This window comes from Patella vulgata, chromosome 1, assembly GCF_932274485.2.
Source record: "Patella vulgata chromosome 1, xgPatVulg1.2, whole genome shotgun sequence".
Classification (NCBI taxonomy): domain Eukaryota; kingdom Metazoa; phylum Mollusca; class Gastropoda; family Patellidae; genus Patella; species Patella vulgata.
In genome coordinates this window covers 47,714,844-47,742,606 of record NC_065879.2, presented here as the reverse complement: position 1 = coordinate 47,742,606, position 27,763 = coordinate 47,714,844, and the positions used below count along the sequence as shown (strand labels likewise).

The window sequence follows — 27,763 nt, the reverse complement described above, 5'->3', positions numbered from 1 at the left end:
AAACAAAATACCAATACATCTTTCTTTAAACTAATTTGGGATGATAGGGTCTACTACGGCACACAAAAATAAATTATGCCGTGACAGACATGGTTTGCGGACGTCAGCTTTTACCATGGCTTTGCCGTTTAATTGCCGTGGTAAATTTCGAGCGCCGAGTTTGTGTACAGAGAAGGACGAAGGGGTTTAAATACGACTGGGCGGCTTTCTTCGATTTTTTCTTTGTGCTGGGCGGCAAAAAATCGCCTGCGCCCGGCGTGGCTTCATCTTTAAAAATGTGCCTGCAAAAAAGTTTTTTTTTAAAGCAAATGTGCGCGGAAATATCGATGCCTGATCAAGGTTGTGGACCCTAAAGAGCGTAAATAGCGTTAATTTCTACTCTGTGTCCAATTATTCATAAATATTGTTGAATTAAGGCGAATAGTGCTCAATTTGTACTTCTATCGAATTTCAATCTCACTGTTTAATTTTGATTACCAAGCGTCTAATTAACTAGTGTTTAGCTTCTCAACACGTGTTGAATTCTATGCGTCCCGTCTAATTAACACGATTGTTCAATAATCAGTTGGACCGTTCAATTTCCCTGATTAAAATCAGTCAAGGTGTCCAATTACGTAAGGTGTTAAATTTTGTTGTCAAACATCTAATTTCACGTGCGATGTTCAGATATTACGATGTGTTTAGTTGTTGGTCAAACGGTACCAATGTTACAGTGAATTTGTTTGTGGACTCTCTACAGGTCACAATTCTTGTCCGATTTTGACGAAACTTGAATCGTAACTTCCTGAATTATGGCCCCTGATTATACGAAAAATCGCCTTTTTTAGCTTGTTGTCCCTCTGAAGGTCACAGTCATTATCTGATTTTAAAAATCGTTTGAATATATCACCGTAACACCATAATAAAGGTCGAGTTCAAATTTCCTGAAAATCAAACCAAACTGCCGGACAAAATGGCTGCCGCTTGTACGCAAAAGGTGTAAAAAATATGGTATATCAAGGTTGTGGGTAGAGGTTACAATTTAATCCGATTTTTATGAAACTTGAAATGCATGTTTATAACCCAAAGATCTTGGTACCTTTCAATATTTGCGCATATCGAATTGTAACTTCATGAATTATGGCCCTTGATTGTAGGAAAAATCACTTTCTTTTTGAGCTTGTTCTCTATCCATCTCTCAAAAATGTGGGCGTATCCTGCCTGGCAGCCGCTGGTTATCCTATTTTGTTGAAACTTAAAATGTAAGTTTATAACCCAAAGATCTTGGTTCCTTTCGATATTCGCGCATTTCGGACAGTAACTTCCCGAAGTATGGCCCCTGATTGTACGAAACATCGCGTTTTTAGCTTGTGGACCCTAGAGGTCATAAATTTTATCCGATTTAAAAAAATGTATTATTATATCACCGTTACACCCTAAGGACGGCTAATTTTGAATTTCGTGAAAATCGACCCTAAACTGACAGACAAAATGGCTGCCCTTCGTTCTCAAATAGCGTAAAAATATGGTATATCAGAATGTGGACCCTATAGAGGTCACAATTTTAATGTTATTTTGATGAAACTTTAAATGTAAGTTTATAACACAAAGATCTCGGTTCCTTTCGATATTCGCGCATATCGGAACGTAAGTTCCTGAATTATGGCCCCTGCTTGTACGAAAAATCGCGTTTTTAGCTTGTGGACCCTATAGAGGTCATAATTTTTATCTGATTTAAAAAAACGTATATTTATATCACCGTTAGACCCTAAGGACGGCTAATGTCAAATTTAGGGAAAATCGGTCCAAAACTGACAGACTAAATGGCCGCCCTTCGTTCTCAAATAGCGTAAAAATATGGTATATCAAGGTTGTGGACCCTATTATAGAGGTCACAATTTTAATCCTATTTTGATGAAACTTGAAATGTAAGTTTATAACACAAAGATCTCGGTTCCTTTCGATATTCGCGCATATCGGACCATAACTTCCTGAATTATGGCCCCTGATTGTACGAAAAATCGCGTTTTTAGCTTGAGGACCCTAGAGAGGTCATAATTTTTATCCGATTTAAAAAAAACATATTATTATATCACCGTTGTACCCTAAGGACGGCTGAGTTCGAATTTCATGAAAATCGGTCCAAAACTGACAGACAAAATGTCCGCCCTTCGTTCTCAAATAGCGTCAAAATATAGTATATCAAGGTTGTGGACCCTATAGAGGTCACAATTTTTATACGCCCACATTTTCATGTAGACGTATATTGTCGTCGCCCCTGTTTGTCTGTCCGTATGTCTGTCCACAATTTGTTTGTGGACACTCTACAGGTCACAATTTTTATCCAATTTCAACGAAACTTGAAATATAGCTTTATCTAAGATCTCGGTTCCTTTCGTTATTGGCATGTATCAAATAGTGTAAAAAATATGGTATATCAATGTTGTGGACCCTGTAGAGGTAACAATTTTAATCCGATTTTGATGAAACTTGAAATGCATGTTTATAACCCAAAGATCTTGGTTGCTTTCTATATTCGTGCATATCGGATCATAAATTCTGGAATTATGACCCCTGATTGTATGAAAAATGGCGATTTTAGCTTGGCGTCGCTCTAGAGGTCACAATTATTATTCGATTTAAAACACCGTTTGAATATATCACCGTTACACCGTAAAGAAGGTTGAGTTCGAATTTCGTGAGGGCTGAGTTTGAATTTCGTGCAATTGGTCCAAAACTGTCAGACAAAATGGCTGCCCCTCGTATATCAAAACCGTGGTATATCAAGGTTTTGGACTCTCTAGAGAGAGGACACAATTTTAATCTGATTTTGATGAAACTTGAAATACATGTTTATCACCCAAAGATCTTGGTTCCTTTCAATATTCATGCATATTGGATCGTAACTTCCTGAATTATGGCTCTTGATTGTACGAAAAATCACTTTTTTTTTTTAGCCTGTTCTCTGTCCATCTCTTGCAAAATGTGGGCGTACCTTGCATGGCAAATGCTTGTTTCCGATTTTAAAAAAACATTTAGATATATCACCATTCCACCATAATGAAGGTTGAATTGGAATTTCGGGAAAATCGAAATGAAACTGGCCGACAAAATGGCCGCTCTTTGTATGCAAGTATGTAATACTAAGGTTATGGACCCTCTAGAGGTCACAATTTTTATTCAATTTTGATGAAACTTAAAACATATCTTTATATTCCAAAAATCTCAGTCCCTTTTGAAATTTGCGCATTTCAGACCATAACTTTCTGGATTATGGCCCCTGATTGTACAAAAAATCTTTTTTGTCTTGTTCTCTATCCATCTCTTGCAAAATGTTCAGCGATTTCCGATAATTACTGCCAAAGTTTTGGCCCTTGATCACTTTGAAAAATCTTGTGACACTCAAGAAGCTAAAGTTAAGGTCATGAGACGAAGAAGCCTATTGATTTTCAGCAATTTCCAATTATTACTGCCAGATTTATGTCCCTTGATCACTTTAAAATATCTTGTGGATGCTCTAGAGGCTAAAGATAATATCCGATTTACTTTAAATTTATACACAGTGTTTAAGGTCATGAGACGAAGAACCCTATTGATTTTCAGCGATTTTGGATAATTACTGCCCGAGTTATGGCCCTTGATCACTTCAAGAAATCTTGTGGATGCTGTAGAGGCCAAAGTTAATATCTGATCGACTTGAAATTTATAGGCAGTGTTTGGGGTCACGAGGCGAAGAATTCTATTGATTTTCAAATATTTCTGATAACTACTGCCAAAGCTATGGCCCTTGATCACTTTGAAAAATCTTGTGACGCTCTAGAGGCTAAAGTTATCATCCTATTGACTCTGAATTTATACGCAGTGTTTAAGGTCATGAGACGAAGAAGCCTATTGATTTTCATCGATTTCGGATAATTACTGCCAAAGTTATTTGATCACTTTGAAAAATCTTCGTGATGCTCTTGAAGCTAAAGTTATCATCAGATTGATACACAGAGTTGAAGGGCGTTGCCATGTCTAACCTATGGTAACTTTACAATTAATTTTATATTATTTTTCAAACTCTGTTCCACATAAATTTAGTATGATCATTAAATAGACATCTGAAGCTGTGATTTAAGTCATAGTTTGGGCACATATCTTTTCTGGATTTAGAGATATTAAATTTTGAAATCGGCTAAAAAATACCCAATTTTCATCATAAATCTAAAAAGTTCTCAGTCTTGCCTGATCCGAATTAAATAATTTTTGGCATGCAAATAGCTAAGCTAGTGTTTAATAAAATTACAGGAGTGTTTTTTCATGGTGCCATTAATAATGCCAAAATTCCAGAAAATCAAAAAATTTCATAGGTCGTTATGTAAACTGGTCTGAAATAAAATCTTTTTCATATAATCTCAATTGGTCCCATAGAAACGTTCCTCCGAATGTAAGCTTCAATTTGATGCCAAGTTTGTTAAAATCGGTTGAGTAGAACTTGTATTTTTTTCATCGTTTTCAATGGTTACAAAAAAAGGTCCTTTCAAATCGTGACGTATTTATGTAATAAATAATACCATTTGTAAAAAATTGGACAAAATATCATGAATTAGCAATGAGTAGACTTTGTCGCTCCTGTCTGTGTAGTTTATTAAAAATAATATGAGATCTTTGTCCCACAAAACAAAGAAAACGAATGGAGCCATTTTTTCGTTATTGGCATCTGTCAAAAAGACTGGTTATTCGAGATCGAATGAATTCCCCTTAGTCTAGTTTCTGTGTATCAGAAATGACCAAAACCAGGCTACAGAAGCATATTTCTATACAGAAACAAAGAAAGACGAGCTACTATACTTATCGAAACGTTCAAAGCAAATTCGGATACTATTTTTAGATCAACCAAGGTCAGGGATTCCCTCAATTTGACCAACAATCCTGACCCATCCGGCGAAGTGAACATTTCTTTCTGTTGACTATTTGTGTTTTTAGGGGAAAAGGCGACAGGTACTAAAGTATCACTGAGAAATAGTTTGAAAAGTTAGTGCGAATCTTAGACATGGCAACGCCCTTAAGGTCTTGAGACAAACAAATATATTGATTTTCAATTAATTTTGATACCTTATTTTTCGGTGTATTAGGCACACATTTTTTACCAAATATTTTATTTTCTAGAAGGGGTGCGCCTAATACATAACGTTAAGCAAATCCAGGCTCTTCCTGTGTCGATACCTAAGTCGGGAAGTTCAAGAAATAACTGTCCTACAATCAACACATGTCGACCGGGTGACGCTACCTTAAAAGATAATGATATATTATTATCACTTAAATTAAATACAATACTGTTCCCTTTTGTGTCCATTTATATTTGTCAATAATGTTTTAGATATGTTTAAAATGCATCCATATCTGTCAATAATTATCGCTAATATTTCGTGCATAAAAAAGATGTCGACATTTTCTGCTATTCCATGTACAGTATACTGTTTGTCATAACCGGCAATGCAAACACCATCAGCCGATAGCCATTCAACTTTAACGGTGTTTAAAAAAATAGCACACGTATCGTTAATATTTCTTGCTATTTCAACAACATATATTTCTGCTATTCCGTATACTCTTGACCATTACCAGCAGTTCTAACTCATCCCCCTTCAAGGTCAATGGTGTTATCAGTCAAGTTGCCGAATAGGGCGGGGCATGCATTCCTACAAGCATTTTCATTGGCTCAATATAAGTCATCAGTATTAAGGGTGGGATTACAGTTAAACTGACATATTATATTGATGTTCTTCAGTCTAACCTGTCATCGAAACGGTAAATCTACTCGACGTATATGATTGACATAGTGAACCAATTCTTTCTCAATTTGTGGATAACATGCGTCGCTTCATCTATTGGCTTCTTTATTTGGTTTATAATGTGACTTAAGTTCCCAACTCATAGCCGCCTTATGTTCGACTCACCCAAATTGAATTCATAACCCATGTCACTGTTACCGTTCTCTTTAGCGGTTCGTCTCGTAGCCATTCTCAATAGATAATTTTTAAAAATTTGATGGAAAGTTTGTTGGTATTTTCTATACATTGCTGTAAATTTTACATCTAGCCGTTTCAAGTTACCGCTAGTTTTCATGCAACATAGATTCACTGATTGATCCATTGTTATAATTTAACGGTATCGTTAATTATCTACCGGAGATTTGTCACCAAATGCCTTATGAAGTAGTTTATAGTTCACAACATCATTTTTCTTTGATTGGTATTAAAAATGCTATTGTATTATGTTACTGATAGATTTAAATGGCTACAATCAAGGTATTGTCATGCCGCATGTAGTGGGCGGGCTGGGCGGGGCAATGGACGCCATCGTTTGTCAACTGTTTAGATAGTATAAAGTAAACTAGAATTATTGTTTCTCTTTTACCGGTAGTCAATTTAATTTGTGAGTAGCTGAATTTAATTTGTGAGTAGCTGATCATGATAAATTATTTCTAGTTATTATTTCATTTGTTTATCATCAATACCTATTCATTTATTACAGATAATTGCCCGTAAATTTAACAGGATACGGCGATGTTTGTTGTGGGCGGGACTTCAACGACAATTTGACTACCCGTACAAGCGCCAGAATTACCATTTAAGTTATGAAACAATGCAATTGAAAGTTATAATTAATATAAAGTCTTATGCAGTTTAAAAAATGTATATATATATAAAGCTTGATACGGCTAAATATAGGTAATTATTATATCTGTAAACAATAGAGCGTGGCCCAGTTAATGGAGATCGCAGGTGTATTTGACTCGCGTATAGTATGGCACGTGTTCAACAAGGCGTTGGAGAAGGGTGCGCCTAAACCATGCACTTTTATTTTTTCCTGAAACACCTCTGCCAAACTCGACCTGCGCCTTATCTACTCATGTGCTTAATACACCGAAAAATAAGGTAACTTGAACAGCTAAATCCATGATATTAAATGTTTCGTATACTAAACAATAGCATGGGACAGAACTTTATAAAAACCAAACAAATTCTAATGATTTTCTGATAATTACTCACTGAGTTATTACTCTTAATCAGATTTTTATACGCCCACATTTTAATGTGGACGTATATTGTCGTCTCCCCTGTCCGTCCGTCCGTCCACAATTGTTTGTGAACAGTCTACAGGTCACAAATTTTATCCGATTTCAATGAAACTTGAAATATAGGTTTATCACCCTAAGATCTCGGTTCCTTTCGATATTGGCATGTATTGGACTGTAACTTCATGGATTATGGCCCCTGATTGTACGAAAAATCACGTTTTTAGCTTGTGAACACTGTAGAGGTCACAATTTTTATCCAATTTAGTTTAAACTTGAAATGTATGATTATAACCCAAAGATCTCGGTTCCTTTCGATATTTGCGCATATCGCACCATAACTTCCTGAATTATGACATCTGATTGTACGAAAATACGCGTTTTTATCTTGTGGACCCTATAGAGGTCATAATTTTTATCCGATTTAAAAAACCGTATAATTATATCACCGTTAAACCCTAAGGACCCCTGATTGTACGAAAAATCGCGTTTTTAGTTTGTGGACCCTATAGAGGTCATAATTTTTATCTGATTTAAAAAAACATATTATTATATCACTGTTACACCCTAAGGATGACTGAGTTCGAATTTTGTGAAAATCGGCCCAAAATTGACAGACAAAATGGCCGCCGTTCAGTCTCAACTAGCGTAAACATATGATATATCAAGGTTGTGGACTCTATAGAGGTCACAATTTTTATCCGATTTTGTTGAAACTTGAAATGTTAGTTTATAACCCAAAGATCTCGAATCCTTTCGATATTCGTGAATATCGGACCATAACTTCCTGAATTATGGTCCCTGATTGTACGAAAAATCGCGATTTTCGCTTGTGGAGCCCATAGAGGTCATAATTTTTATCCGATTTAAAAAAAACGTATAATTATATCACTGTTAGACCCTAAGGACGACTGAGTTCGAATTTCGTGAAAATGGCCGCCCTTCGTTCTCAAATACCGTAAAAATATGGTATATCAAGGTTGTGGACCCTATAGAGGTCACAATTTTAATCCTATTTTGATGAAACTTAAAATGTAAGTTTATATCCGAAAGATCTCATTTCCTTTTGATATTCGCGCATATCGGAACCTAACTTATTGAATTATGGGCCCTGATTGTACGAAAAATCGCAATTTTAGCTTGTGGAGCCCATAGAGGTCATAATTTTTATCTGATTTAAAAAACCTTATTATTATGTCACCGTTAAACCCTAATGACGGCGGAGTTCGAATTTCGTGAAAATCAGCCCAAAACTGACAGACAAAATGGCCGCCGTTCGTTCTCAAATAGCGTAAAAAATATGGTATATCAAGGTTGTGGACCCTATAGAGGTCACAATTTTAATCCTATTTTGATGAAACTTGAAATGTAAGTTTATAACCCAAAGATCTCGGTTCCTTTCAATATTCACGCATATCGGTGCGTAACTTCCTGAATTATGGCCCCTGATTGTACGAAAAATCGCGATTTTAGCTTGTGGAGCCCATAAAGGTGATAATTTTTATACGATTTAGAAAACCGTATTATTATATCACCGTTAGACCCTAAGGACGACTGAGTTCGAATTTCGTGAAAATCGGCCCAAATCTGACAGACATAATGGCCGCCCTTCGTTCTCAAATAACGTAAAAATATGGAATAACAAGGTTGTGGACCCTATAGAGGTCACAATTTTTATCCGATTTTGTTGAATCTTGAAATGTAAGTTCATAACCCAAAGATCTCGGTTCCTTTCGATATTCGCGCATATCGGAACGTAACTTCCTGAATTATGGCCCCTGATTGTACGAAAAATCGCGATTTTAGCTTGTGGAGCCCATAGAGGTCATAATTTTTATCTGATTTAAAAAAACATATTATTTATCACTGTTAGACCCTAAGGACGACGGAGTTCGAATTTGAAAATCAGCCCAAAACTGACAGACAAAATGGCCGACCTTTGTTCTCAAATAGCGCAAAAATATGGTATATCAAGGCTGTGGACCCTAAAGAGGTCACAATTTTTATCTGATTTTGTTGAATCTTGAAATGTTAGTTTGTAACCCAAAGATCTCGGTTCCTTTCGATATTCGCGCATATCGGATCGTAACTTCCTGAATTATGGCCCCTGATTGTACGAAAAATCACTTTCTTTTTAGCTTGTTCTCTATCCATCTCTTGAAAATGTGGGCAAATCCTGTCTGGCAGCCGCTGATAGTGTATTATAAATGTTTCATTACCAAAAAAAGTAAAAATATGGCTGCTCAGACAATTATCATAATGGGCATGGCCACCAGTATTCAAATGCCTATAGCTCAGTAACCGATTTTGAGCAATACCCATTTCAGCAATCTTGACCAATAGATTATTGAGCTAAATAATTATATAATATACTAAGCAGTAAAAGAAACGTCAGGTTGGTATGTTACTCTGAACAGACGCATTGCATAAAACTAGTCAAATGTTTTTATTGTATGTTTGTGACCACATCTCCAACTTTACCTGAGCAATAAGGCTTCTCCCCAAACAGTATAAACCTAGGAAATGTTCTCAAAAACGCAACCTGACTTCTGAGATGGTAATTTCACCAAGATTTTCATTTAACTCATGCTGCATGTGCTGTTCACAGGGGCCAGCCCTATAAAATGCACCCCCATTAGTGCTGATATCAAGTAAAATTTTACGCATCGATGCATCGGACGCAAACATCGCTTCTCGTATCGATGCATCGGGAATTTGCCGCCATTTTGTTAATCAAAAATTACAGAAATAACATTAGTATTTCTGATAGAAACATAAATTTCCCAAACATTATCATTAGGCCTATTATAGAAATGTCGATTTATTTGAATAAATTTATTTCCACAATATTTTTCTGTTATTTATTATGATATTAATATCGTCCGATTCACTTGACACTCGTTAGCCATTGTTCAAATTTGTTGTGAAGGGGTGAGGTGATTACAAGAGACAGCGTTTGCATTATTTATACTAATGAGGTCCCGTAGGAAGTGGTTTTAAAATTATAAGCTTCCATTACCTTTAATATAACCAAACTTCAACAAAAATAATTCTGATGAATATCGTATTCTATTGTGTGTAATTACAACAAAAATAACGTAGGTGTACAGCTACACCGTTCGGAAAAGTTTGCATATTTAATTCATGTTCTGGCTTGAAATTCATGAATAGATTACTGTGTTTTTGGATGGATATAAACTGATACAGCACCATGGTATTTCTTCATAACACAATTTGTATTTTTTGTCTATCATATAACTCGCAAATATGTTTTTATTCATTCGTCCATAATAGACACGCGGCACAGTAATAACGTGACAACTATAATTGAAATTGCTTTAAAATAAAATTTCGTAGGACTATGCCATATAGCTTTCAATAATAATGTCAATACTTTTAAAATTAAGCCTCTGTCAGCATGTGTATAAAATAAAAATCATAACAGTAAACGCTACTTAACTCTTAACTTATCCACGGCGACTTTTGTCGACAACTATAACATTACCGTTAAGTACCCACAGCGACTTTTGTCGACAAAACCGGTTAGCCGAATGCAACGTTCCTAGCGTAATGAGAGTTATTTCCCTAATGAACAGACGACTTTATCTCATTTGTTTACTTCCTGTTTGACATTTTGACAGTTACAAATCTTACTGTTTCTCCTTGAAAAATTATAATAAAATGGTGATATGTCTAGACCTATTCGGCAAACTTCTCCTTATGACGGATTACCATCCTTATTGAATGACAATGATTCAGATTTTATCTGTAGTGTTGATTTTTACAGTTTTGCGTTAAGCCAAGAACGTGATATAAGTAGGCTCAGTTAATCAACAAATTTCTATTAGAATTACGTTACTTAAATAAGCTTAAATTAAAAGAGATTCATGATGAATAATTTTTAGTTCACAACAGCCGAACAAAAAAATCGAAATAACCATTATATACATGAATTTTGCATGAAATGTCTAAATTAATTTTTTGTATAAATTTATATTTATGAAAATGGCATTAAATTTAGATTATTTCATCCATTTACATGAAAGGTCTATCTACAGTTGTTTATTAATGATATGACTTTAAAATACATATCTATATTTTAATACTATTGACCATTATGACGGGGGTTTTTATGACGTTATGACGTCAAACCTCTGGGTCGTTTAAGAGTTAAAACTAAAACTAGCATCGCCGGTTTATTGACCTAATTTCAACCAATGTCGCGTGTCATCGGGGGATTCAGCATTGGAGATTTTTTCGGAAAAATACATTATTAATGACTGTTTCTCAGTGTATTTGGTGTTCTATCCAAGGATTATATTCAACTAAGATTTAAATTTAACTAACAACTGGTCAGCAAAACCTCTACATGTATTATACAATTGTTATTTTAATGTCTACCATAAAATTGGAATCCATGCCCAGGCAGGGGTTGAAATGTTTGTAAAATTTTACTTGTCTCAGGTGACAAGTAGAAATATATATTTTACTTGTCACTTGGTCATTTCAAGTTGTCACCACTGATTTTAGTTTTTAATAATAAAAAAAAATAATAAATAAACTTATTACATTTCAATTTCATTTGTAAGAGATGCTTATAATCAGACTCCGCGTTTACTTTAGCACATTTTGGCGGAAGTAATGAAACAAATGACAACCGTTTTCTCACTCGGGAATCTTCGCTATTCCGACTCGTTCATTGTCCGCACGTTTCTGAGTCCGACCCATGGTGGTAATATAATTTGAAATAATACGGTATCCAATCAGGCATGCGTGTATATTTTACATTCCAAATGAACCACGGCAAATGGAATTCAACAATCAAAATATCTAATTTTCTTCGGAAAGAATTTTATAATATATTTTTTAAGACAAAACGAAACATCAATTGATAGGCTTTATATTATATAATTGATGTATGCCGCCTGTTCGCCAGGTGGTTGTGATTTGCATTCAAATTTCAAATTAATGGTCAAGCAAGGACATATACATGTATACGATTAGAATTTTAAGATTTTTTACCGCCATGTACCCCAAAACATTATCGACAAAATTAAATTTTAATCACAGCTTCCATTTTAATATCGTAAATCGCGAATTTGACGACCTACAGCTGAGCCATGATTACCATGGAGTTATGTAATATTGACTGTGATTGGTTGATTAAAAAGGAATAGCCAATGGCATTACGGCTTTCACAGACTCAGTTGTGTTACTATTTTAATGCAAAGAAACCTTTCCCAGACGTATGGAGCGAACTTAAAAGGATCATATAAGTTACAGTCTTGTTGATCAGGGAGAAATTCGCCACCACACTACTATGGAGACAAACGGACAGCTGGTTGCGTGCTGTTAAATAACGTTAGTTTGTTTTAAAATGAAAAGTTCCCCTCTTCCAATTTTATTGTCCCCCGCCTTTCGAAGAAAGCAGGGGACTATTAAAATGGGTTCGTCTGTCTGTCTGTCTGTCTGTCTGTCTGTCTGTCCGTCCGTCCGTCCGTCCGTCCGTCCGTCCGTCCGTCCGTCCGTCCGTCCGTCCGTCCGTCCGTCCGTCCGTCCGTCCGTCCGTCACACTTTTTGGGACACAATAACTCTCTTCCTAATTGAGCTAGAATGTTCAAACTTGGTGTATGTGTTTATTAGGTCAATGCCTTGATGGAGTTCGAAGATGAGCATTTTCCGCTTAGGGTAAGCAGAGATAAGCAATTTGATTGGTTGATGCTTTGGGACACGATAACTCTCTTCCTAATTGGGCTAGAATGTTCAAACTTGGTGTATGTGTTGATTAGGTCAATGCCTTGATGGAGTTCGAAGATAAGCAATTTGATTGGTTGATGCTTTGGGACACGATAACTTTTAATTGAGCTAGAATGTTCAAACTTGGTGTATGTGTTTATTAGGTCAATGCCTTGATGGAGTTCGAAGATGAGCATTTTCCGCTTAGGGTAAGCAGAGATAAGCAATTTGATTGGTTGATGCTTTGGGACACGATAACTCTCTTCCTAATTGGGCTAGAATGTTCAAACTTGGTGTATGTGTTGATTAGGTCAATGCCTTGATGGAGTTCGAAGATGAGCATTTTCCGCTTAGGGTAAGCAGAGATAAGCAATTTGATTGGTTGATGCTTTGGGACACGATAACTTTAGTTCTAATTAAGTGAGATTGATGAAACTTGGTGTATAGTTTCATTACAGTAATACCTTGACTAAGTTTGATAATTGAGCATTTTCTGCTCAGGGTAAGCAGAGCGATACGCAATTTGATTGGTCGAGACTTTGGAAAACAATAACTCTCCTACTTTGATTGTCCCCCGCCTTTCGAAGAAAGCAGGGAACTATTAAAATGGGTTCGTCCGTCTGTCTGTTTGTCTGTCTGTCCGTTCCGCTTATGGTAAGCAGAGATAAACAATTTGATTGGTTGATCTTCGAATTGAGTAAATGTTCATGCTTATTGTCCCCCGCCTTTCGAAGAAAGCAGGGAACTATTAAAATGGGTTCGTCCGTCTGTCTGTTTGTCTGTCCGTTCCGCTTAGGGTAAGCAGAGATAAACAATTTGATTGGTTGATGCTTTGGGACACTATAACTTTAGTTCTAATTAAGTAGATAAACAATTTGATTGGTTGATGCTTTGGGACACTATAACTTTAGTTCTAATTAAGTGAGAGTGATGAAACTTGGTGTATAGTTTCATTACAGTAATACCTTGACTAAGATCGATAATGAGCATTTTCTGCTCAGATTAAGCAGAGCGATAAGCAATTTGATTTGCTGAGACTTTGGAACACAATAACTCTCCTTCGAATTGAGTATGTTTTCCCCTTAATATGCTATAATTATTCCATCAAAAACATTGTATGCTTAGACTATAAGTAAAGATATACTGTTTGATTGTTCAATACTTTGTAAAAGATAATTTGTGATAAATTTATATGTGTCCTCTAATTATTTTCCTATTTCGGCGGGGGACATCAGCCTCACTGTTGGCTTGTTGGAATGGATAAAACAGACATACATTTTTATGACCTCTATAGGGTCCACAAGCTAAAAACGCGATTTTTCATACAATCAGGGGCCATAATTCAGGAAGTTATGTTCCGATATGCGCGAATATCGAAAGGAATCAAGATCTTTGGTTTATAAACTTACATTTCAAGTTTCAACAAAATCGGATAAAAATTGTGACCTCTATAGGGTCCACAACCTTGATATACCATATTTTTAGCTATTTGAGAACGAACAGCGGCCATTTTGTCTGTCAATTTTGGGCCGATTTTTACGAAATTCAACATAGTACATATTTTTTACTTTTTCAAAATCAATGTGACTGAAAGATAACTCTTCCAAACATTTTCTATCCAAAAGTTTAATTGGTTCTTTGTTACAACTTACAACCTAACCGTTACAACCTTTCAAAGTTTTCATAATTTGGTGAGTTGTTGAGAAAACACTAAACTATTAATTTTGTGATGCTGATGGTGGGCATATTTTTTGTTGATTGGCAACCTATTGTTTTATATTTATATTAAAAATAAACAATAAATTAATGACTTTTTTTAATTTTAGTTGAGTGATAAGTGCCTGATGGATGGAGCAGATGGATACCTACAATTAATGGCTTTATTTAGTGTTGTAATGACACAGATATGTCACGGAAAATAAACACTTTAAAACTGTACTGATAATGATATTAAACAAATATAAACTTGCTTGGAGTATGAACACAAAGTTATGCCTTAGTTATATTTTAGAAGATACTCTATTGAATGTTCTGGAATTGAATTCTCTCAATCCTAAAAATAGTGACGTGACAATGGTGATGCGCCAAATGCATAAGGAAATAATTCAACTAACCATGACAGCTGAAACATATTCATTGTGATTAATTAGATCAGATTCCACTCACACCACCTCAGTTGTTAGGATTTACGGAATTCTGTGTCACTTGATTGCAATTCTGTCAATTCAGAACGTTCTGTACTGATAGTCGACCAACACCCTCTCCCCCTAAAAAATATCTTCATGTGTATTACGATGAAAATTCACCAATATCTGGGAAATTTGTGTTGTAAAGACATGAATAATACAATATAGACATGTCACTATAACAGATCTCTATTACTTAATTTGAATATATTTACTACTGTATGTAAAGTAACCATTATAATAAAATAATATACATACATATTACATTGTTTACCTTGTAGTATGTTGTAGTATTAGGGGGATTCAAAAATCACTTGCGAAATCTTAGTGTGCTCAATACTGTTTAGAGACACGTGGAGGGATATTGTATTATCCAGTTTTTACAATAGTATTTATTTCGAGAATATTATATATTATAAAAGGCATAAAGAATAGGATACAAAAACAAGCCATGTATAGGCTTATATTAATATGCTTCCTTCTGGTTTGGGTGTATAAAATATGTACAATTTCAAATACTATATGACACAGACAAAAACTAATTACATTATTTTAGTTATGGTACAAATAAGTAGATAATAGTAAGTGAAGGGGGACTGCACCACAAATAATTACACAAAACAAAACTACGGACAAAACACAATACGCAGAAATCACAAACAAACAATAGGATCTGAAAGAGTTGTTACTACCGGTTTTCTGGTTGAAGTGAGAGATTAACCAATGAAACGGACTGTTACAGCGAGTTCTTGGTGTGAGATGCACGGAACTGTGGGTAACCACTAGAAATGTCAATGCTGATTAGTTAATCAATGACGTACAACCCCTGACGCGACCTTCCAGTACAACCGATCAGCTGCCCCAGCTGGGCGTTGAATCGCACCCTTTCCAATGGACGCAATACGAAGCCACCGACCAATGTGCACAAATCAGTATGGGCGCCCCATAAAGCTGAGTGACATTGTTGAACCTTGTGAACGCTATCACACCAAAAGTTATCATCCGATCTTTGTGAAATTTATATGCATTATTTAAAATAGGGAAACCACAAAGCCTATTGAATTTCAGCAATTTACAATAATTACTTCTGAAGTTATGGCCCTTGTTTCACTTTGTTCCACCCTGTCAACGCTTTAACGACAAAAGTTATCATCCGATCTGTATGAAATTTATATGCATTGTTTGGATTAGTAAAACAAAGAAGCCTATTGAATTTCAGCAATTTCCATTAATTTCCATTATGGCTCTTGTTTCACTTTGTTGAATCTTTGTAGTACTATCAAGACTTCTTTCCTTGTTGTGTTTGTTTTCATCGTGGTCGTAATAACACTACAGAATAAATGGTTTTACATCTTTAATAGCTGCTTGGAATATCTGGGTGAGCTCTGACCACTATCTACACCCTGTTTTATAACCTCCTATTTTCTGCATGTCTTAGATAGCCTTGACGTTAATTTCCATCCCAAATATGTTATAATCCTCTTTATTTCACAAGAATAGAGGAGGAAACATTACCTTATTTGGTCTACCAACCATAGGTCAATTAACAGATAGAACTTGATGGATATTTTGACAATGGTTATGATTTTACCATGTTTTTTTATGTATAACTATATATTCACCTTCATTAAAGGCACTATCCCGAATTGAACAGTCTCAAAAATAAAAGTCTGGGTACGTATATGAAATTTAAGCGCCAAAATATAGAGGAATGGTGTATTTACCCTGTCTCAAAATTTCAGCTCAAAATATGGAGTCATTTGAACGGGAACGTCAAATGTGGCAGACCTCGGATTTCGGAGTATCATTACCAATTTGATGAATAAATTCAACCATGATTTTCAGTTAGCCTGGTGCCCGAAGTGTTCAAATTTGGTTGATGGACTTCCGGGTCACTTTGCTAAATGCCATTTTGGCGGCCATCTTTAAAAATGGCCGCCGTTTTTTCATTGAAATTGAGCGCGTCAAGGAAACCTTCATAACTCTTTCACAGATTGACCTATTGATATGGAATATGGCTCAAAATGTTCGCAATAACATTCTACAGCTGCTGTTATATGACACATGTTGGTGAATGAATCATATGTTTTCCAAATCAACAGATTATTCTGAAAAAAGCAACGTTTTGGCATTTTTTTTCAAGATTTATTAAAAAATTTACTACCAAATCATGTTCAGGGTAAATTTAGCCAAATTTTGTGTCTGGTCTTCTTAAGTTATTCATTTGGCATAAATAAATACGGTCAGTGACCCAGTCTGTACAGCTGCGGTGGCCGCAAACTCAACAAAAGTCTTGAGTAGACTGTCAATTTTAAAATGTTGAGCCTCGGCGAGGTAGGGTACTATCCATGTGAACGTTTATTTAGGGTTGTCGCAATCACACCGATATTTGGGGACCGGTTGTTTCTGAAGAAAAATTTGTCACTGAAGACGATTTTGATAGTGTGTCACTTCTGTGACGTCATTTTCGGTTGAATCCGTCTGATTTCCAAAATGGTCGCCAAAATTTGACGAAAATTGAATTTCTTGTTAGGATGGATGAGTATCACGCAAGGTAAAACTTGTGATATATCATATATAGGGTTTCCGTAGTCATTGTACTTACAATTGATCTATAAAGTTAGTTTCCCAAAATCCAAGATGGCGAAAATTCAAAATGGCAGTCAAAATTTGCCTAAAATGATCGATGCCTCGGATAATCGTCATTTTACAGTTTGATATGCCCTGTAATGCCGCTTAAGGGGTTTTCGATGTCACAGAACTTAAATACAACATCTAAAAAAAGGATTTCCAAAATCCAAGATGGCTAAAATCCAAGAGTGCGGCAAGAGTTTCCCTAAAATGAATGATTTTTCAGATAATCGTCATTTTTCTGTTTTGTACGGCTTGTAATATGCCATTTATGGGGTTTTCAGGATCACTAAACTTAAATATTACCTCAAAAAAAGATTTTGGATATCGTAGATTATTGCTTAAGAACAAAACGGGACAATTGTCAGTCTTTCTCTTGGCTTGGCTTATTATAAAAATGTGTAGTAGTTTTTTTGGGGATGATGGAATTAATTATACCAGATCTCGTAAATCAGAAAATAAGATTTAATAATATTCCAGCAAAACTGTAAGGAATTTTAATATATCTTTGCAAATATATCTAGTTGTTAAGAATTTATCTATTCTGTTTGTTCAGAAATTGGCCGAAATAGTGGCTCAGAGGGTAAGGCTCAACGAGGTCCGGAATTCGATCCCTGTGTCTGGACAAATTTTACCTCATTTCACACTCTATGACGAATAGCCATCTTCATTGACCAAGTTAGAACAGTAGGACGTTAACCCACATTGCATTTCATTTCTGGTCCACAAATGGTAATATGATAGATTTTTACTTTGAAGAGTCTGGCAACCTTTTGTGTTATCATCTAGAATCTAGCCAGATGGTATCATGGATTCATATTTGTCAATTGTGAAAGTGTAAAGTGTAAAATGTATTTCACAACAAGTTCTAAGTTTAAAAATGATAATTACAGAGATAATTTGAAATACATTTACCCAAAAGCATGGCTCACTATTTCCTCTTTGTTAATGTCACAACCATCCACCTCATTGGAATTACTGTGACAATCGCAACTACTGTTTTTCTTCAGCAATGGATACTAGCCAAAGTACAAGAAGAAACAGGAGATCTCGGCAGCGACAATGATGATATCCTTTTAATATCATAGGCCTGCCTAAAGCGAAAGAAGAAATTGGTCGACATTACTTTTGTGATTCCTAGTCGTTAATGCATTTCAAATTATCTTCGCAACGATTCTTTTTAAACTTTCAACTTGTTGTGAAATGGATCTGTGGATACGTTATCTAGACTATACCACAAAAGTTGCCAGGCATAGTCTTTGATGAAAAACCGGTTCGGTTGTACCATATAACGAAAAAATGCGAAAAGTACCGAGATAAAAATCTGAAAAGTACCGAAAGATGCAGACAAAATACCGAAAAAATCCGAAAACCCCCAAATATCGAAATATCAATAAATAACGAATAAAAAAAACACTAATTACCGAAAAAACCCTAAGCCACACACAAAAATTGCTAGGTGGGTCAGACTAGACCATGCATAAAAATTGTTGGGAACTGTAGGTTACGCATTAAAATTGTTGACACTCTAGCTAGGTGGGTAATGGGTCAAGCAAGGTCAGGCATAAATAAAGTGGTACACTTTCAGTCAGTGGCGGATTGGGGCCGGGAACCGGTCCGGGCTCCCTTGTCGGAGCTACCCCTTTTAATGAACCCCAAATATGCGATTTGGTGGCATATCTGATTATAATCTTTGTCAAATAATATATCTCATAAATCGATTAATTTAGGCCAAAACCCCGACCTACAAGTAATTTACAACCATCAACCTGTGAAATTATCATATCGTCATATTATTAATTAACGTATTGTATCGCCAAGAGTCAAGAGAATTTAACTGGTTTAAAAATAGGACTAGTTGAGAAAATTTTGACCATTTGATTAACCAGTTTAGGAATATTGAATAAGTAGGAATATTTTCATTGTAAAATGTCCCATTTTTGTTGCCGGGAGCGCTAGTTGATTCCTCCTGTGATGGAATTCGGAATCCCCATTGCAGGATTCCGAATTCCGGCCCACACCCAGCACACCCGGCCCAGAAAGTCTATTATACCAGCCCATTCCAGACTCCAGTGATGGCGTGGCAGCCCGTTAAAGACACCGGCCACATCATCGTAGTTCCATGGCCGGTCCAATACCCCCCCCCCCCCCCACACCATATAATGTTCAGCAGAAAAAGGTTTTATAGACGAATTGGACAAAATTATTTTTTTCATTTTTTTGTCCGATCGGGCGATCGCCCAATGGCCCAATCCGCCCCTGCTATCAGTTGGCCATTGATCACAATATGTCCCGCATAAGACTAGTTGGGCATTGTAGGTGGGTCAGGCATTTAGTAATTGAAGCATAATCAAATAACACACTATTTATGGATAACAAATTCTATAGTTTAATTCACTGCGACGTTTCAATAAGATTTCACAAGTCCTTACCAAGCATATAACATTAATAAACAAGCCAACAGTGAGGCTGATGACCCCGTCGAAATCCCTAAATAAATAGATGACCCATATTAATTAATCGCACATTTATTTTTTTCAAAAGTATCGAGCAATCAAACTGATTATCAACTATACACTAAGTTTCATCACTCTCTATCAGATAGAATCAAAGTTATCTTGTCCCAAAGCATCGATCATTGAAATTGCTTAGCTCTGCTTAGCTTTAGCCCGAAATGTTAATTACTGAACTGAGTCAAGACATTCAGCAGAGTTATTGCGTTCCAAAGTCCTGACCAATCAAATTGCTTATCGCTCTTTAGACTAAGCAGAAAATTCTCACGATCGAACTTAGTCAAGCTAATATCGCCCTCACTTCATTATAACCAAAGTTATCATGCCCCAAAGCATCAACCAATCAGATAGCTTATCTCTGCTTATCCTAAACAGACAATGTTCATCATCGAACTCCATCAATGCATTCATTTAATGAACGCCTACACCGAGTTTGAACATTCTACCTCAATTAGAATGAGAGTTAGTGTGTTCTAAAGTATCGGCCAATCAAATTGCTTATCGTTCTGCTTACCCTGAGCAGAAAACTCTCATTATCGAACTTAGTCAAGGTATTGATGTAATGAAACTATACACCAAGTTTTATCACTCTCACTTAATTAGAACTAAAGTACTATCGTGTCCCAAAGCATCAACCAATCAAATTGCGTACCTCTGCTTACCCTAAGCAAAAAATTATCATCTTCGAACTCCATCAAGGCATTGACCTAATAAACACCTACACCAAGTTTGAACATTCTTGCTCAATTAGAAAGAGACTTATTGTGTCCCAAAAAGTGTGACGGACGGACAGACGAACCCATTTTAATAGTCATCTGCTTTCTTCGAAAGGCGAGGGACAATAAAATGAAAAGAATATGGCTATATATATACAAGAGCGGTGCTGACCCTCCAAAGGGATGCAAAGTCAGCTAGTATGGGCATTGTAGTGTCCCAAGCCGTTAGATAATCAAATGCACATATACAGGTATAAACTGTAATTGGTATAGATAAGCACAAGAACAAAAGATCAAACAATTATTCAAGCGGTATAATGAACCACGAGCAATAGGCCATAACAGTAAAAACATGATAACGACATGTAAAATCTTGTTGAAACGTCACAGTGAAATAAACTATAGTAATTGTTATCCACAAATAGTGTGTTATTTGCTTAAAAAGACATATTACAAGCTACATTAAACAGAAAATCGATCATTTTACGGAAATTCTGACCGCCATTATGAATATTCACCATCTTGGATTTTATTAAACACTTTGTGTTTTGGTTAATTTTAAGGTCAGTAATCCCTTTCAATTGGATATTACATGTAATATCAAACTGTGAAATAACTATTAACTGACAAATTGGCCATTTGAGCAACTTTTGGCCGCCATTTTGATATTATGCCATCTTGGATTTTGGACACTCATATTAGAGATTATTTTTTTATGAGCAATGTTTCTGATATCTAGTAAATCACTTTAGTTGACCAAATAGATAATTTGGCTTATATGGGTCTGAACAAGATTTTTTTAGTAAACTTATGAACAGACATCATGAAAAAAAACCCGAAAATATTGCTGTTTTCAGATTAGTCTTTTATTTTGAAACCGAAAGCATTTCCTAAACAACATGAGTCATATACCAGCAGATTTAGAATTGTATTATGAACATTTTGAGCCATTTTACATATCCATAGGTGAACCTGTTGAGGAGTTGTGGAGGTTTCCCTGACTTGCACTATTTCATATTAAAAAATGGCGGCCATTTTTAAAGATGGCTGCCAAACTCACATTTGGCAAAGTGACCCGGATGTCCATCAACCAATTTTGGACACTTTAGACCTAAGGCTAACTGAAAATCATGGTTAAATTTATTCATCAAATTGGTAATGAAAATCTGTCTGTCACATGGACTAATACCATGAATGCACACTCACGAGATAATTACGCTAGTACTAGTAGGCTACACAATCGCAGGCCTACCGGCTCAAATCACTCATATTTCATTTGATTTAGCCTATTAAAGCCGTATTTCTCAAATTCCAAAATATTAATTATTGTTCCGATCTTCAGCGTCCGGTCCACACTGATCCGCAGTGAATATTTGCTTGGCCGCGACAATCACTGATAAGGATGACATTGATGCTAATTGTAGGCCGGGTGGGGAGGTTCGGGTATTTCCGGAGTCCAAAATGGCCGTCTTATATAATTGAGTATTTTGGGGAGTACTAACCCGAACCTAACCCTAACCCTTTTAAGAGAGGTAAAAGGTAAATTGGATCCAAGTTCAGTCTTCTAAAAAGGATTAAGGTTAGGGTTAGTCCTAATATTCCCCAAAATTCTCATTTATATAAAGCGGCCATTTTGGTATCCGGAAACACCCGAACCTCCCCAACCGGCCTACAATTAGCATTTCCCGTTATTGAGCTAGAAATATTAACTTTTTTTCCTGCGACAAATTAAATTCTAAAACATTTTTTGTATATATTGGAAAAATAAATAAAGGCGTTTGACGTATTTGTAGTTAAAAATTATTTCCGATTTAGTGTAAATGGGTATTAAAATGACTAAAATGCAGCATTCTCTCCGAAGCAGTTATGTCTTACGTAAACAATGCACGCGCCATTCAGCCAATGATTCACACCGCGTGCTGTGACAGCACGTGTTAAGGCAGTCATCTATGACAGAGATATTATACGAGACTCGTAATTCTCTGTGAAACAGATTGCGTCCGATCATGTTTTTGTTTGTAAACATTGGTAATGTGCGCAGACAGAGATGCGCACTGCCGGGAGGAATTCCTCCTGGCAAGATGGCTGCCCGCTACCTGGTTCAGTGAAGTAGGAACCAGTCTGACGTCATTTAGAGCAGGTTGTCCAGTCTATATTGAAGTCAGAATAGCTCAGTGACGTAGGAACCAGCCTGACGTCAATTTAGAGCAGGTTGTCCAGTCTACCGAGACTAAACACTTACCGGAAGTAACCGTGTTGATTAAGTTTTGGAGCCTATTTGACAATACACAGTTTACAAATATTAATACGCGATCATTTTTGTGAAAAAATCAAAGTTCGTATATAATTGACGCATATGCGTTTATCTCAAAAAGATAGATTTCTAATTTCCAAATGAAGAGGTGGGAATGAATCGGTATTATTGGGCTCAGTCCATAAATTATATATATAAAGTCGGTATAAAAAGAGTCAAAACTTGACAATGACAAACCGATAAAACTTGAGTTGAGAAAAAAGACCTTGTCGGTTGGCTACTGTAATAGCAATAGCATTCCAAGTAATAGTATTGAAAGTTTTTTTTACTACTAAATAGAACCAGATATAAATGCGGTTATGGCGGAAAAAAGAGAGTCAGGTATACTTACTTTATACTTAATTATTTGTTTCTAGCATACCCGGTAGTGTAGTTTCTCTAGTAACGTAATAATGTATCGGCTCTGGATAGCCTTCTACTATGTCACTGGGGGGCCTGAATGACAACTAGTATGAAAATAAGACTTTTCCTCGTCTTGGTTCTAAGGCTATTTTGGAATCCTTACCGTCTATTTTTCACCGTGATTCTTCTTTGATCACCAACAGGAATCATTTCCTGACACATCTGACACAAATTTATTATAATCCAACACTATTTTCATGTAGAATTGTACGATACGAAAACACAAACAACATTCATTTGAATGAGGCGGCCATTGTAAACTGACGTCTGCGCAGACCGGTTCATAACTGCGCTCAGCCAATATTCCAAATTTAGGAATGGAATTTTTACCGTAAACGAAAATTCGTGCTGTACCACAATTAACAGACTAAGCTTGCTAAGTTTTTTTTGGTCCCCCGCCTTTCGAAGAAAGCAGGGGACTATTAAAATGGGTTCGTCCGTCTGTCTGTCCGTCCGTCTGTCTGTCCGTCACACTTTTTGGGACACAATAACTCTCTTCCTAATTGTTGAGCTAGAATGTTCAAACTTGGTGTATGTGTTTATTAGGTCAATCCCTTGATGGAGTTCGAAGATGAGCATTTTCCGCTTAGGGTAAGCAGAGATAAGCAATTTGATTGGTTGATGCTTTGGGACACGATAACTCTCTTCCTAATTGGGCTAGAATGTTCAAACTTGGTGTATGTGTTGATTAGGTCAATGCCTTGATGGAGTTCGAAGATGAGCATTTTCCGCTTAGGGTAAGCAGAGATAAGCAATTTGATTGGTTGATGCTTTGGGACACGATAACTTTTAATTGAGCTAGAATGTTCAAACTTGGTGTATGTGTTTATTAGGTCAATGCCTTGATGGAGTTCGAAGATGAGCATTTTCCGCTTAGGGTAAGCAGAGATAAGCAATTTGATTGGTTGATACTTTGGGGCACGATAACTCTCTTCCTAATTGAGCTAGAATGTTCAAACTTGGTGTATGTGTTGATTAGGTCAATGCCTTGATGGAGTTCGAAGATGAGCATTTTCCGCTTAGGGTAAGCAGAGATAAGCAATTTGATTAGATGAGCATTTTCCGCTTAGGGTAAGCAGAGATAAGCAATTTGATTGGTTGATACTTTGGGGCACGATAACTCTCTTCCTAATTGAGCTAGAATGTTCAAACTTGGTGTATGTGTTGATTAGGTCAATGCCTTGTTGGTTGATGCTTTAGGACAAGATAACTTTGATAGAGAGTGATGAAACTTAAGTGTATAGTTGATAATCAGTTTGATTGCTTGATACTTTAAAAAAAATAAATGTGCGATAAATTAATGTGTCATCTATTTATTTTGGTATTTTGGCGGGGGACATCAGCCTCACTGTTGGCTTGTTTATTCAACATACATGAACAATAATTACATAAAATCTACGATATTGAACAACATTTTATATTGACCTTTATAATATATTTAATATCTCCTAAGAATAAAAAAATACTTTAAATTTAATATAGGAATACAAGATTTAATGTACATACAGTTTGAATCAATAAATTTATATGGTATAATTAGTGTTGTACAGAATATCTGCCATCACATGTTATATTTTTAAAAAATATTTCTACGGTAACATTTCATTCCTAAATTGCGGTGCATTTTTATTTTACTTGATAAATATCATTTAATTACCTTGTAATTACTTTATTAAATTTCAAGTATTTATTTACTATTAGAATATTTTATGAAGGTCATTATAATATGTCTTTGATATGACCAAGGATTCTTGCTGCTGTAAACATTTTTATTTTTTAATGATTACAAACTTTTCATTTTTAATAATTATGATTGTTGTTGATATAAGTCGACTTGCATTTTCTAATTAAAATGTACAGATATATTAGTTTACATGTACGTTTGTCTTTGTAATTTTTAAAAACAACTATTTCCAATACTTTTACATTCCTCTCTTATTTATTTCCAGTATTTTCAAAATTTGTGGGTTTTTTTTACATCATTATATTCATGTTTTATTTATTTATTGAATATTTGATATTCATTTTTATTTCGATAAAATGTGTTAGTCTATTTGATAGATTTTATGTAATAATTGTTCATGTGTGTTGAATGGTTGTGATAGGCTACATTTTTTTATTTTACTTGATATCATTTAATTAAATCTTGTATTCCTATATTAAATTTAAAGTATTTTTTTATTCTTAGGAGATTTTAAATATCTTATAAAGGTCAATATAAAATGTTGTTCAATATCGTAGATTTTATGTAATTATTGTTCATGTATGTTGAATAAAAAAAAAACTTAACAAGCTTAGTCTGTTAATTGTGGTACAGCACGAATTTTCGTTTACGGTAAAAATTCCATTCCTAAATTTGGAATATTGGCTGAGCGCAGTAATGAACCGGTCTGCGCAGACGTCAGTTTACAATGGCCGCCTCATTCAAATGAATGTTGTTTGTGTTTTCGTATCGTACAATTCTACATGAAAATAGTGTTGGATTATAATAAATTTGTGTCAGATGTGTCAGGAAATGATTCCTGTTGGTGATCAAAGAAGAATCACGGTGAAAAATAGACGGTAAGGATTCCAAAATAGCCTTAGAACCGAGACGAGGAAAAGTCTTATTTTCATACTAGTTGTCATTCAGGCCCCCCAGTAACGTAGTAGAAGGCTATTCAGAGCCGATACATTATTACGTTACTAGAGTAACTACCGGTAGTGTAGCCTACAGACTAGTAGTACAGCTACTGTCTGACTAAACACTCAGTAGTACAGCTACTGTCTGACTAAATAAACACTCTTAAATTTTAACAAAGTGGCTATTATTACTAGGGATCCTATTTGCTGTCCCGTTCCGTTGACTCTCATATGCTATGAAGAGTGCCAGTCAAGTCGTCCACAAGCAAAGTTGTCCACATACAAGTGAAGTCATCCACACCAGTTGGTGGAGTCGTCCTCAAGGCATTGGTGATGTCGTCCACAACTATTGGTGATGTCGTCCACAACTAAGAATAAGACTCGTCGTACAAAATTTAATCGTGTGGAAGAAATAGCTAGTACTCGTTGACTGTTTTGTTATTTGATTTCAGATCGAATCACCAATGTTATTTGATTTCAGATCAAATCACCAATGTTTTTGTAATAAAGTTAATCATATTGTTTGATTATTGTATGATCACTGTTTTGATGTTAGATTGGCATTATGATTTTAGTTTGTTTTGTTATTTTGTTGTTCACCGATGTTTTTGCAATGAAGTATTGTACAAAAAAAAAAGGGGGACAAGGTTAACCCCGATAATTTTAGAGGAAATACAATTGTATCTTGTTTGGGTAAACTCTTTACTTCGATTTTAAATAACAGATTGTTACAATTTGATAAAAACAATAATAAAACTAGAACTTGGATGCAGTAATGACGTGTTTCACCGGTGCCAAGTTACCCTTGAACTTATGTCACTTCCGGTACCAATGACACCGTTAAACAGGTTTCCACATAAGCAATGCCGCAGAATCGACCAAAGCCAGCAATCAATTCATTTTATACATTTGTTACATGGTAAGTGATCCTGACAAAATTACATTACTTCCAGTGATAATGAATTAGTTTTATGAAATCAGAAATGGCATCATCACATGGTGAAAATTTTATGTAATTCGAATAATAATTGCCTCTTTTATAGACCAAAAATCTTGAAAAGTGACTTGTAGAAAATCGTCTATTTCTCTGCAACCTTACAAGTTAGGAACCATTTTGTGGTATCTGTATGATCATATGGGTTCATTCTATTTGTTGATTGGAATCAAATATAATTTTAAAAACATTACAAATCAGACTAATTTGAATAAAATATCTGTTTTGAAGGCTAAAAATACAGTTTTTGACAAAATGACATTTGTTCCGGTGATACTAAAAATGTTAAATTAGTCTTATAACATCGTCTACGACATTAGGCATCACATGGTGAAAATTTTATGAAAACTGAATAATAATTGACACTTTTATGGACCAAAAACCTTCAAAAGTGATTTATAGAAAAACGTCTATTTCTCCGCAACCGAACAAGTTAGAAACAATTTTATGATATCTATATGACCGTATGAATTTTATTAATATGTGAATTTAAACTAAAAGTTAAAATTATTAATACATATTAAATAATTCTTGGTTGAAAAAAATATTGATTTTAAAAGTTAAAAATGCAGTTTTTGACAAAATGGTGTCACTTCCGGTGTCAATT

The 27,763-nt window shown here is 35.4% G+C and overlaps 2 protein-coding genes across 8 annotated transcripts in view; both read left to right on the top strand.

The window, feature by feature from the left end:
* Positions 1-14,766, top strand: part of LOC126807810 (replication factor C subunit 4) — a 150,666-nt gene extending 135,900 nt beyond the window's left edge. For 5 of the 6 annotated variants that reach the window (XM_050532667.2, XM_050532684.1, XM_050532644.1 and 2 more), the window contains 2 exons: positions 6,499-6,695; positions 14,605-14,766. In XM_050532667.2, the coding sequence (XP_050388624.1) occupies positions 6,499-6,654 (156 nt within the window). In that variant the 3' untranslated portion in view covers positions 6,655-6,695; positions 14,605-14,766. The remainder of the gene's footprint in view (positions 1-6,498; positions 6,696-14,604) is intronic. The other variant, XM_050532653.2, reaches the window with a different exon arrangement.
* An 8,074-nt stretch (positions 14,767-22,840) lies between these two features.
* The window catches only part of LOC126807861 (zinc finger HIT domain-containing protein 1), a 42,602-nt gene continuing 37,679 nt past the window's right edge, over positions 22,841-27,763 (top strand). The window contains exon 1 of one of the 2 annotated variants that reach the window (XM_056101945.1): positions 22,841-22,964. In XM_056101945.1, coding sequence (XP_055957920.1) covers positions 22,856-22,964 — 109 coding nt within the window. In that variant the 5' untranslated portion in view covers positions 22,841-22,855. Of the gene's footprint in view, positions 23,460-27,763 lie in introns of both variants that reach the window. The other variant, XR_008788575.1, reaches the window with a different exon arrangement.